The sequence below is a fragment of the Balaenoptera borealis genome, assembly GCF_965194805.1.
Source record: "Balaenoptera borealis genome assembly, chromosome: 14".
Classification (NCBI taxonomy): domain Eukaryota; kingdom Metazoa; phylum Chordata; class Mammalia; order Artiodactyla; family Balaenopteridae; genus Balaenoptera; species Balaenoptera borealis.
In genome coordinates, this window is record NC_138875.1 from 25,754,667 (window position 1) to 25,768,729 (window position 14,063).

General features: G+C 36.2%; 1 protein-coding gene across 5 annotated transcripts in view; it reads left to right on the forward strand.

Moving 5' to 3' along the window:
• Nucleotides 1–13,616, forward strand: part of SMAD2 (SMAD family member 2) — a 107,731-nt gene extending 94,115 nt beyond the window's left edge. For all 5 annotated transcript variants that reach the window (XM_082354602.1, XM_082354604.1, XM_082354601.1 and 2 more), the window contains one exon: nucleotides 1,528–13,616. In XM_082354602.1, coding sequence (XP_082210728.1) covers nucleotides 1,528–1,651 — 124 coding nt within the window. In that variant the 3' untranslated portion in view covers nucleotides 1,652–13,616. The remainder of the gene's footprint in view (nucleotides 1–1,527) is intronic.
• The last annotated feature ends 447 nt before the right edge of the window (nucleotides 13,617–14,063 follow it).

Below are 14,063 nucleotides of genomic sequence, written 5' to 3' on the forward strand. Positions count from 1 at the left end.
TTACAGATCAAAATAAATCAAATACCCATATATCTGTGAACTGTGGAACCTTTTATCCTTAATGACACTGGTGCTAAGGAGATAGATCTAATGGTTGGATTTCTAAAACTTATTTTTTAGTTTCTTTAGTGCCAGCTTGATTGCTTAGCATAAAAATCAGGACATGTAGTAAGCAGAAAATATAGATGTGTAAAGAATTCATAGTTAATTGAGAAATATGTCTCAGTTAAGTGAATTAGTACTGAAGTGAATTAACAGGTGGGGGACACATAATGTGTGTCTCAGACCCTGAGACAAGGGTTTGCATGCAAAAGGTTTATTCAGGAAATGGAGGGAACACTGGTCAGGAAGGAGGAAGTAGGGAAAAGAGGGAGGGAGGAAAGGCAGCCAGTACCATTCTTAACCCATCTACTCTAGTGGGTGGGTCACTAGAGCTATTCCCTTAGGAAAACCTTGGAAAACAGTAAAGAACACACAGAATTATCCCACCTAGAGAGAAGGGAAACTGGACGCTTAAATGCCAATTCCTGTGTCATTGAGGTCTGTTCCTGGGGATGTTAATTTCCTGGCACTTCTGATCTGCTATATATGTGGACAGAGCAGAGAAGTTCTCAGGCACAGAAATGCAGATGCCTACAATTGGAAATTGGCTAGAGAACACTGAAAATCTGAAGGGTATAGTGGGGCACTGACACCATCTGCTACAGAAAACCACATCCTTTGAAATACAGTTTTAAATTATATTGAGCATGTGTCACATGGAGGTGAAGAGTTGATAATGGCCTTTTCTCATGTTTGAAGGGCTGTCATGTTGAAGAAGCAAGCAGACTTACTGACTTATTGTATATAATAAATAAGAACTAAAATCAGTATGTGGAAGTGACAGGATGTCATTGAACAATTGTGATTCCCAGAGGGTAGCTCATTTTGTTTGAAGTACTAAAGGTGTTTCTTATTAAAAAGCCTGCATGATTTTGCTAAAAGGGATGTTGGTTGTTGGCTTTGTCAGGGAAAGTTGAACCCCAACTCTTAACATTCTGTGATAAGCTTGGGTCAGAATTCTCTTTTGTTTTGATATACTTTAAATTTGAATCCTGTTCCATTTGGACTTCATTTGCTATTTGAGTATCTTCTATTCTGTGGATGATTAATAAGTAGGGTGACTTTATATATTCTGGTTTGCTTGGGACAGTGCTCGTTTATGTCTCTTGCCCTGGCAGTGATTATTTATAGTGACTACATTCTCTCTTAAAGGTGTCCCATTTTGGACGGTAAATATAAGGTTACTCTACTAATTTTAATTTGAGGGGAAAACAGTGTTTTTTTTCTCTTTAAAAGAAAAAAAGTCACATAAGTACTTTGAGGATTAAACAGTTTTCAAAATAGTAGATATGCAAACTTGATACTCGTTCAGAAAAGAATCTAGGTTTTAGTATATATTGATACAACCTTTTGATTTATCTAAATTCTTCCATAGCCATGTTATTCTTTTAATTTCATAATTATTTTCTTGCATTCTTTTAACAGAAGGCAGACGGTAACAAGCACTCCTTGCTGGATTGAACTTCATCTGAATGGACCTCTACAGTGGTTGGACAAAGTATTAACTCAGATGGGATCCCCTTCAGTGCGTTGCTCAAGCATGTCATAAAGCTTTGTCACCAGTCAAGTCCCATCAAAAGACTTAATGTACCAACTCTTCTGTCATAGTATTTGTGTGTGGTCCCCGTGGACTGTTTACTATCCAAAAATTCAAGAGAAAACAGCACTTGAGGTCTCATCAATTAAAGCACCTTGTGGAATCGGTTTCCTATGTTTGAATATTAGATGGGAAAATTAGTGTCTAGAAATACCCTCCCATAAAGGAGGAGAGAAGATTTTAAAGACTTACTGATGTCTTGTTGGGCATAAAACTGAGTGTCCCAAAGGTTTATTAATAACAGTAGTAGTTATGTGTACAGGTAATGTATCATGATCCAGTATCACAGTATTGTGCTGTTTATATACATTTTTAGTTTGCATAAATTAGGTGTGTGTGTGCTGCTTCTTGATTTAGGCAATCCTTTATAAAGTTACAGTACCTAATCTGTTATTCCCACTTCTTTGTTATTTTTGTGTGTCTTTTTTAATATATAATATATATCAAGATTTTCAAATTATCATTTAGAAGCAGATTTCCCTTGTAGAAAAACTAATTTTTCTGCCTTTTACCAAAAATAAACTCTTGGGGGAAGAAAAGTGGATTAACTTTTGAAATCCTTGACCTTAATGTGTTCAGTGGGTCTTAAATATTCATTCTTTTTGTGTTTGTTTACTTACTGCTAAAACCTTATGGAAATCTTTCCAAACCTCTCCTCCATTTATTTCCACTTTTGTCCTGATACCAAAACAGTGTAGCGTGACATCCATCACCAATAATGGTTGCACTGATACCGCCAGCACCAGTTAATTCTGGGGTACGGTAACAAATCATATGGAGTAAGTCCCTTTGTCTTATACCAAATTTCAGTTTCAGCAGATGATAATAGACTTGTGTAACCTAGCAGTCTTTTGATTTATCTTTACACCTCATAAAAAATGCACAGGTGGCAGTATAATTATTTTCAGGGATATGCTACAATTATTTCAATATATTTATCCTTTTTAAAAATTCAGTCTATAGATATAAACACTCTTTAAAAAGGTATTTTAAAATATTTCAATAGCAAACCTAGTGCTCTTTGAGTTGAGTTTCATTTGATTTAGTTACCAGATTGTATTATGAAATGGACCTTTTGTAAATGTAATTGCTTCAGCAAAATACCTAGAAAAGTAATGCTGAGGTATGATCAGCAGGTAAAGGCCATCTGTTTTTAAGGTATGTTGTATTAAATTTATACAATCTATGTTATTTTACATAATTATGAATTCTGAATTTTAAAATTTGGGGGAGAAGCAGTTTAGCAAGTTTTTTAGCTTATAATTACCTACAGTCTGAGCTGTTCTTAACTAATCCTGAATATGTGGTGACTATTAGAACCAACCATGCTTTATGCTCTACAGTGACAGGAGATGTCAGAAACTCTGTTGGAAGTCCACCCTGCAGCAGATAATCCTTATGTTTATTGTTAACTCATTGCAGTTTAAACATTTCTTGTTTGCATCTCAGTAGAAATGGAAAGTAACCACTCCTGGTCCCCTTCTAGTAAGTTTTCATATTTTTAAAGACAGATTATCTTTGGTACTTGTTTTTTGAAACCATATTCACCTTTATCTACAGGTGTTATTTTCAATACTTTCAGCGTTGCTTGTTTTCTATTAGATATTCCCCATTTTTCTATATTTGTGTATGCATGTATGTGTTCATGTAAACTTGGTATAGTAATTTTTTATTCATTCAACAAATATTTATTGTTCACCTGTTACGTGTGCCAGGAACTTTCTTAGCCTTTGGGTAAAGGTGAACAAGACAGATAAGGCCCTTGCCTTTGCTGAGATAGCAGTTTCTATAATGCTTAATTAGCTTATTTGTCTATGAAGGAGATAAAACAGGGTACTGTGATAAAGCATAGCAGGGGGAATGCTTCTGTAAGGTAGTGATGCTTGAGCTACCACTTCGGTGAGAAAGGAGCAAGCCATGTGGAGAGAAAAATAGGCATTCTTGGCAAAGAAAATGGCATCAAATGCAAAGGCTTATTTTAAAGGAAACTCATAATTTACTAGGTGTTTATGCTTTATACAAAAACCTCTACACAGGTCCAAACTTGAGGATCAGATTAGTTCTACAGTTTATAATAGTTGAAGGTGGCCTTACTTTGTGATAGATTGCTTCATGTGTCATTCTCACTAATATTTCCTCTTCCTCACGTCCTTACTGTAAAAAGTTTACACCAGGTCAGTACCATTTAATTGAACAACCCTTTCTTTAGTTCTGCCTTGGGCAAATTTTCACCATTGTAGTGACTGGCTGCTTGCTTCCAGATGTCCTGCTGCCCGATAATTATTACTTCTACAGCCCATCCTGTGGATAGAGTAAATGTCCCAGGTATTACCGCCGTCAGACCTGTTGGAAATGTGGAGGCTCTGCCCTTTGGAAGTGTTTACTTACTAGAGGACTTGTAGTGATGTTAGGGAACACTGTTCTTTGTCTGGGGGTAAAGAACAACTTTGAAAGTGGTAGAACATCCTGGCAGTTGCCCTTGCATTGATATGTTAAGCAAAGCAGTACCATCTGTAACATTTCAGTAGTGGATCACATCTCTACAGTTATGGTGGGATTCTTCTGTACAGTATGAAACTGGGACTCACCTCTTTGGAAGCACCCATGTATTCAGTGGTTAGACCTGTCAAGCAGTTGACTTTGTGGTTGCAGTGGTTAATTTGTATGAGTGTGTTCAATGGTCTTCCTTGCTTTTTAATGTGATGCTGGTTTTGCATTCTATTTTGGCCACTGTGGCCTAATTTTTGCTGATTGTTTTTTCCCTTTATAGGGTTTGTTTTCATTCTTCTAAGTGATAAGATCTCCTCTCTGTAGAATTTTGTCTTTATTTAGATTAGCAACATCATTTAGAATTTCTTCTACACAGTGCTGGTAATTTCCTCAGTTTAACAACATGAGAACTGAATGATCATGCTTTCTATCACATTTCTAAGATAAATGGTGATTTTCACAGTGGATTACATACACCTTAGGGCTGGTTTAGGGAATTGGAGGCTGGTGACATTCCCACTGACTTTGGCCTGGCCAGTGGCAGCTTCATTTTTATTCTGTGTTGGAGTTCCACATAGGAACTCCAATAGAATGATTTCTTTCTTAAAAAATTTGTACTGCTTAAAAAAAAGTTTGACTTTCCTGACTAGATTTGAACTATACCAGTTAGTGTGCTAATTGTACATTATGATATACATTCATTCAATAAACATTTATTGATGCCTGTTCTTTACCTACCCAGTGTGATAGATGTTGAGTAATAAAAAGATAACTGGGATTTGGTACTGACTCTCAAGCCATCTTAGTCGTGTGGGGTTACTTTCTCTCTCAGGACTTGTCACTTTGCCAGAAGAAAATCTGCCTAATTTTTCTTGAAAGCTATATATTCTTACTCTGTACTCTTATTCTGTATTCTAAGTATATATTTGCAAATTGTTAATATCTGGGGTTTTTTTAAACCTCATATCATATCTAGTTTTGCTTGGTTCATCTGTCCTTTAAACATTGCCAGATATTCTCCTTTGTTGAAATTATTTTATTGATAATTTCACTTTATTTGTGCCTTTATTGTCAGTTTCATCAAGACTAAGATTTTGAACTTGAAAAACAATCCGTCTAGTCTCTTGCTAGTTGAAATCAAATAAAAGAGTATATATACCCAGTTGGTTTCTCTACCTCTTCCAAAAATTGTCCAAATATACCTTTAACATCTTTCTTTTTTTAAAATAACTAAACACTTTGAGCATTTACTCAATAATCAGTGCCCTCCTGGTCTGGTTGATGGTGGGATGTAATGTAATGCAAGACAATCCTCACTGTACTTAACATCTGTCTTTATGTACAGCCTTTACTTTCATAGCTAAACATTCCAGCTTCACAGTTTGCCACCCCTCCACCATTCCCCAGTATCTCTTTAGATAATTAAGTAGACTGTGGACATAAGCAACCCGTGATCTTGTCTCTTACTCTGGTGCAACACGTTGAGGTTTAGACATAACACATTATTGCCCATTTTCTTTCCTTCGTGAACTTTATTTTGCTAAGTCCTTTATATTCATCAACTGAATTTTATTCTTCTTTCCCTTCTCTTGACAACATGTATCCCTAGTGGTTTTGCTAGTTGCCCTCTTCCTTGCCAACCATGTTGTTTCTGCATACATCAGAATGTTTCTCCTTTGAACTTTACTAAAGACCAAAAAGGGCGGTGCTGTTCAATCCCAGGGTCCTAATTTCTTCACCACAAAGGTTGACGTTGTTCAGATTGGTCAGTCACTTAAATCTTACAAATGGCTCAGAAATTCTATCCAGTTAAATGTTTTTGTGACGATAGCATACATTGTCAGATTCTGTTGTAAATTATGTTCAGGATTATGAACTTTTCCGGTAGTTAGTTGCAGCCAGTGATTTCCTCATAATACTAGCCCTGTTTCCACCTTGGGGCATATTGGGTGGTTGTATTTAGTACAATCAAGAGTAATAATGATAGTGTGTGGTGTCTAGAGGTTGTCAGAGTCCTATTGAATTCCTTTTATATCTTCCTTTTCAAGTTTTCATAAATATTTTGTCTGTTCAGACTACCTTTTGTGTGTGGGGATTGAGGGACAAATTATCTCTTGTAGTGGAATTCCTATGTTTGAAGCCTCAACCAGGAAATGTGAGCTATACTAGATATAGATAGCCTCATGATAGCTTTTATGATGAGAACTTGTCTAATGTGTTCACATAACTTCTTGAGTAGAAACTGTTTTAGCTTGGATATTATAGCTAACTTTATATATAGCATAACTGCCTTAAATCTTTTTAGTAGGAAATAAATTATAGAATGTGTATGTATGGATTTATATATACATATACACTTCCAGAAAAATCTTAACAGTAGGGGTCATTTGCATACATTTTAACAGTGTTCAATGATTCTATTGTTTAAATCTCATATCAGTAAAAAATATTTAAGTTTCTTGCAGACATTTTCCTTTCACGGACAGACCATCAGGGTAAATTTTTTATTCTGCCAGGGTCCTAATTTGGCGGTTCAGTTAGTATGCCATTTTTAGGCAGCTTGACAATTAAGAATCATAACTGGAACATCAAAAAAAAAAAGCTCTGAGTGGTCTCTGGAAGGTACTTGCTTAAGGTTACCTTTTTTTTTTTTTTTAAATAATGTTAGATTGTGTGTCCGCCACACCTGCTCTTTCCCCCCCGCCCCCCGGCATAAGAATGCTGCTTAAGATAACCTGGGAAGCACCACTACCAAGTCAAGTTTTCCTGTATTGAAGGGTAGCCTCAGGATGACTTTTTTAGCTGTGCTCAACAGAAATGGATTTTCCAAAGTTCTTTGGGCCATTTCTGAGTCACAGAGTATCTGACCAGAGTATATATTAGCCTGAGTTAACTTCAGTGTTAATTGGTTTGCTGCCATGAGATCCATAATAGACCCAAAATTTCACCATTGATTGAGATGTAAGGGCCCTTTGAAAGAATAGTACCACTGATGTTAGGAGTGAGGATTCATTAACTCCACACAAAGGACTTTTAGATTTTTCTCCAACCAAATTTCCCCCCAAATTATATTCTTCTATCCTCTTTAAAAAAAAACAAAACAAAACAAAACAAAAAAAAAGCTCATACTTTCTATAGAATTTCCAGTTTGCTCTTTTGGGTGGGGAGTAGGGATTTACTTTCTCTTTCTAATTAAATATGCTAATTTATTGAACCATGAAATCCATAATATATTGATTTAAGGACAAAAGTGAAGTTTTAGAATTGTAAAAGTACTTAACTATTACATATTTTTCATTTCACACTTGACTGTTCTTTCTCCCTATGGCTTTAAAGCTTTTGGCTGTTTTACAGCGTTAGTCACTAGGTAACTTGTCATATTTCTGGTTCTGTTAGTCCTACCGATTACAATGCTGTGGCATAAAGTTAGTTCTCAGCATTTGTCTGTAGGAATAGAAGTCTTACTAAAGTCTTTTTCTTCCAAAGAGATTTTCCTTTCTCAGTAAGTTCCTAAGAAAATAATTGTTTGTCACTCTCTTTATTCACGTTCTTTGATTGTTCAAACAGCAAAAAAAAATGTTGGTGTAAACGATTAGGGTCCTTTTCTGATGAATGTATGTACCTGCATTAAGAATGTAGTCATTTATTGGTTTTATGTAACTAATATACACACAGATTAATTTTAATCAGGAGAAAGAATTATCACATACATAGCAAGTAGGTAACATGCATGGCTTTTACATTTTTTAAAAATACCCTATTTTTTGGCAAAATGTAGAACCCAAAATGGTCATTTCTTAGACCAACTTTACCTCAGGCTTCATTTTTGCTGTTTTGACCCTGGCCTTTAAGGCATTAATATTTATATCTTTTTATTAGTGATAGTGAAACTGTGACACTAACCATTTCTATACAAGACAGCAAAACAAGAAAAACTATAAAGATTAAGATGAAAGCAGTTGTGTGGTTGTTGAGCTAGATCACAGCATTTGTAGGCAAAATAAAAACGTTCATATCTGAGAATTTTTTTTTTTTTTTTGCCATTTTTTCCCAAGGCCAGACCTTCTGGTAGGGCACAGTTAAAAGTAACATAATTCTGGGCCTTTGTAATCTGAGGGAAATAGCCCCAGTTGGCAGTCTTCATGTTAATATATGAAACAAGAATGTAGGAAATAGTTGGCGTGTTTTCACCTAAAAAGAAAAGAATATGAAAAGATATAAAACTATTATTTAGCTCACAAAATCTCAAAAAGAGACAGTAAAATGCTACACAACTGGACAAAACCAGAAGAACCTATAGAGGATTTGTGGGAAAACAGGTTTCAAGGATGAACTTTTATACACTGCTCACCAATTTGCTTACGTTCTACCAACTATTCTTAAAATTGACACTGTTAAGTAAGATACTGACTTCTAGGAACTAACGATTAGCAAATGTCCTAAAAATATTTTTGAGCCAATTCCCTCATAAGTAGCCCTATATACTCTTGAAAATTCTTACCTTTTCTCTAGCAATACTAGGGGAGGAGTGAGTAAGTAGTGTTCTTAGGGTGACCAACTGCCCTGGTGTGCCTGGGACTGAGGCAGTCCCCTGGATGCAGGACTTTGAGTGCTAAACCCAGGAAAGCCCCAGGCACACCAAGGAGGAGCTGATAGCCTTAAGTGTTCTTGTGACTTACCCTCAGCTTAAACACTGTAATAGTTGCAATTAAATTCAGCTGCCCTATAGCATATGTGTCCTCCAATCCCTTACTATTGTGTATGGAATGTGAGATGTATACCAGTAATAGCTAATGGCACCAACGTGGTAGTGAGACTAACACAGTCATCCAGGGAAGATAACTGGTGGTTTAATGAAACAGAAGAGGCAACTAGCTAGCAAAGTTCTTCAGAACCTGTGTGTATATGTAAGTACAGATCATGTCTTTATGGGGTTAAATTTAATCTGAAATTTAAATTTTCACAGTAAAAGAAAACTGAGTAATGCTGTGGATTTCTTCTCTCTTGAGGGAAAATATGGCCTTTGATGCTCTATCCTCTACTACATTCCCCAGACTATCCTGCTCAAGAAGCCAGAATGTGGCATTATTATGTTTATTCTCAGTGAATGTTGTATTGAGATTACTAAATGCATCAGCCAGTGGCAGGTGAAGGAGTCGGGTGTCCTGATCCAGACTGAGCAGCACCCTCATTTCTGATGGCCTCCTACCCCTCAGGTGCTTACCAGCTGCAACACCGACCGCGGGAGGTGAGATTTTTCTAAGACGGCATTAATTTTGTAATGCAATATGCTGGATGCAGAGTCTGTTATTGTTTCCCTGTGGTAGTCCTCAGGCTGCATCCTCTGTGCACTGTGATGTAGATGGTAGATGTGTTCTTTGTAAGCTTTAATCCTATGATTGTCAAAATACGATGTGTTTCCTTTTTTTTTTTTAATTAAACAATGAGCTGAGGCTTTATTTCAGCTGGTTTTCAAGTTAAAATTGTGAAATACTGATTTCCTTCCCACCACCCACACCAAATATTTTAGTCTATTTAAAGTACAAAAAAAAAGTTAAGAAAACGTTGCTTAAATGTCCTGTGATTTCTGGTCAAATTTTATATATATTTGTGTGTGTCTGTGTATGTGCTTTCACTTTTTACCTTGTTGGCTCTCTACCTGTGTTAATAGTACTGTCACCATTGAAAGGTGAACATTTTTCCTAGCATTAAAAAAAAAGCGATTTGAGTTGTTTACCATGTTATTACGGGACTAATTTTTAATCGTTTTCATTGATTTTGATTTAGACTGATCTATTTTTAGAGGGGATTATATTTTGCTGACCACACTCTAAATTGTACAGAAACAAAAAAAATTTGTTGTGTGTATTTTCACATAATGGAATTATGCTACTGAGTGCATCTTTTTATTTTTTAAGTTTGGTGTTACATAAAAAGATTATCCCACTCCCCTGGCAGACAGATACGCACTGCTTAGTATACATACACAAAACACACCTCATAGTGCTAGTAGGTTAGGCATTTTAGTTTACTTCAGAGCTTGCCTGTACCAAGTAATGATCTAATACACATGATCTGTGCTGTAAATGGACTAGAAAGTGTGAAATTCACATTTACCCTCAAAATGTACTCTTAGCAAAAACAGCAAATGGTATTTTAAAGATTTCATTGAAAAATAATACATAAGACGTACTCATAATTAATATCATCATGAAATAATTGAAAAACAAACTTTTTAGATCAACCAGACTTTCTTCGTGCCTTGCAGGAACTCAGTTCCTAGGATGAATCAGTACTTCTCTCGTTAGCAGACTGCTTTCATTAGACCATTTAAGACACCTACTTTAGGATGCAACAAAAGGGACCTCAAAATCTAAAATACACTCTGCTACTTGGCATTGAACAGCCCAGTGACTAGCTTGATTTCGTTTTGTGTTGGTAGGAAACCTACTTAAACAAATCCTACTTAAATTGCTACACCATACAACTCTGTAAACAATCTGAAAGGAGCCTTCCAGCATTGAACTGCAACATCACTTCAGTTGACAGATGACTAGAAGAGATCCTTTTCCATCGTCACTTCACCCTGGGAACTTTCCTGCTTGTTACCCTGCTGTTAGTGACACTGGTTATCTGCGCCGGAAGATTTTTATAGCAACCCCAGTGTCCATAATTGTGCATATTCAAGGGGCTGAAGGGTAGGAGAGAAGTATTATTTGTATGTTTGGGCTTTCTCACCAGTTGGCAAATCCTTTTTTCCCACTTGCTTCAAAATAAATTGAAAGCCCTAGTGTGGGAACCATGCCTATTAATATCAAACAGATGTACTCCAGTGCCTTCATTCTCAGCATGAGGTGTGCCCAAGAACTAGGGTGAAGATCAGATGTTCATCCGCTGCTCAAGAATATATTTGCACCATGCAGTTATCCAGCTTCTTTTTAACAGACTCTCATCCTTTTCATCAAAATAATACAAGATGAGCCCAACCTAAAAATTAAAAGTTTGCAGATGTAGGAATCCAAAAGAAAAAGTCAAAGGCATACATAAAAGCTGTTTTCTGCTGCAATGAATATGAAAATACTTGTAGAATTGATCTGATGTTAGTTTGCACGTAGACTTAATTACGTTCTTAAAGCGGACCACATTAACTGAGGGCAAGAACATTGAATCAGACTTACGGGTAGCAAGTTCTGGGATAAGCCAACACGATCTTTAGGAAGCTATGAGAGAATAGAGTGTGTTACTGTGCTCCAGTCCAAGCTACATGACCTTATTTGAGATAGGGATTTGCCATAGTTTTTATAATCTTTGATTTTTTTGTACCTACTTTAATGCTGTGCAGCAATAAGTTTGTTTAAAAAGTTTAGAAAGTAGTTCAGGAAAGAGATAAGATCACAGAGGAAGGAGAAGTTGCTTCTGAACAGTGTGGTGCAGGACGAGGAAGGACAAGATAACGATTTAAGCACAGTGTTCAAGGATGCATTGAATTTGGATAGATGGAGAGGACTTTTGGGGCCAAAATGAGGTCTTGGAACAGAATTTGTGGATCTGAATGTGCATGAAAGCTGGACAACTTTACTGAGCTGCTATGTATGGTGAGCAGAAAACTGACAACCACAAGCTAGGTAGGTGCTACTGTGAAGCCCACATCTAATAATGGAACCTAGATAGCCAGGAGATAAAAGCCATACATAACTCTACACTTTGGATCTTGTAATCTACACAGAGATTGTGCTACTGAGCTGGCTGGCTGGGGCAGAGGACATGAGAACACCAGCCATAACCCCAGCCGAGGATGGACTGCTTGTTTGGGGCGGGGGGAGTTTAAACATGTACATATACGTGTGTGTGTATTAAGTGAAATTTAACTTTCTGCTCACAGCTGGAGATGATTAATCTAGAGAACCCTCTGAAATTTTATGCAGAATTTTGTGTACTTGTAGACTTTTATGGTGAGAAGTAGCAATCATCAGAGAGGCCTTAACCACTGCCCAACAGTGATTCCATTGAGACCACCCATCTTGAACTTAAGCTAGAATTAACTCTGATTTTCGATCTTGTTAAGGTTTTTTCCATGAGAGATCTTATCTCTAAGCTATTTTAACTTGTTATTGGCAGTATTTGATCACACTATTTTAAATATAAATGCCATGTAAATAAGATTTTAATATAACTGATGACCCACTTTTAAATGGTTGCAGTTTTTAAGTATGTTTGGGCTGTAGTGGGAAAAAATGAAGATTTACACAAGCCTAGCCTAACATCTGGAATAAAAGTATTCTAGGTTGCCTTTTTATATTGAAAATATTTTTATATTGAAAAAACAGATTAATGTCTTTGTTTTACCCAAGAACCACAAGTTACTTCGTTCCAACTTTTAAATCAAAATCTTGAATAAAAGCATGTGGTGTCACCACATTTTAAAAACGTACTTAGTCAATCATAAACACATTTTCTAAGGAATTGAATTTTATAGAGATAATTGAATGCTTTCATCTGTAACAGAATTAGTGGCCTGCAAACCACTGTGGTTTCTTGCTTTGCTCTGAAGTTGTTAAAGGGGGAATTTTCTGCTCCAAGTTACATGCATAAAGGAAGTAAGATGCAAAGTAAAATTCAGTTTTTGAATTCTAAAGCAACAGCCACTGACAAAATGTTATCCTCTAAAAGTTTAACTAGTTTTTAACTAAACAGTTGTATTCCTCTCTTTTATCATTCCAGTATCTAGGTGCTTAAATTAACATAAGTATAAAATCAAATATGTTAATAAAATCAAGCTAGACTTGGTAAACTAAATTTGGAGTAAAGTTTCTAGCAGTGTCTATATAACATCTCATATGGTGTGATTTTCATTCACCAAAATGTTACTTAATTCTCTATGTTCTGCTTCCCCCTATTTCCATCCTACCCCTATAACCTCCTGCAATTAACCCTTAGAAAACTGCCTTATCTTAGAATATTTAATTGATTTGTTTCTATGTTTTTTAAGAGCCAAAATCACAAAAGGGAGAGATGGCTAAGAATCTGGCTTGTTATTACATCCTCCAGAAAATCACCTTTTAAATGGGTGCATATTTTGTGTATCCTCTCTTAATTTCTATTTTTGTGGGTGTACTTTTATTCTATTGAGTATTGCCATCAGGGAACAACTAATCTTCAAATTTACAATTTACATAATTAGTGATTGGCTGAAAAGGGGTATTGAACATAAAATCTAAGATAAAACTGAGAAATGGGGGAAGATTTATATAATTTAGTCTCTTGGTTGTTTGGCTGTTTCTCAACTGGGAATAGCAATGTCTTAAAGGACATTTAAGCAACAAAAAATGCTAAGGGTGGAATGCTTGAAGAAAAGAGCCCTGTAACGGTCAACTACTTCAGTTATCTTGGATAATGGAATAAAACTCAGTTGCCTTTTTAAAACAAACTTTTTCTGTCTTTAATGACTTTGGACAGAATCACATTCTGCTAGTTTTAAGCCTTGGTTATCATTTCTGATGTAATGGAAAATACAGCTGAACTCAGAATCAGAGGTCTTCCGTTTGGACCCTGATTCTGCCAATTTATGGTGACTTTAGATAGATAATTTCAACAGTCTGCTTCAAGTTCCTCATTTCCTCCAATTCCCCAAAATGACGAAGTTGCTTTTCAGGGTGGTTATGAGGATTAAATGAGAACACTTTACACAGAGTAGAAGCTTAGCGCTGGAGGACTGAATCCACAGTCGAGGGAGTGTCAGGAGGTGGTGGCAGCAAAGAAGGTCTTTGCTACCAAACCTGCCTCAGAAAAGCGGCAAGAGATACACTGAGAGATGTCAAGTAAATGAAAACCTATGGGAGCAGCTATCCGTTGCCACAGAAGTAATGCATAACAA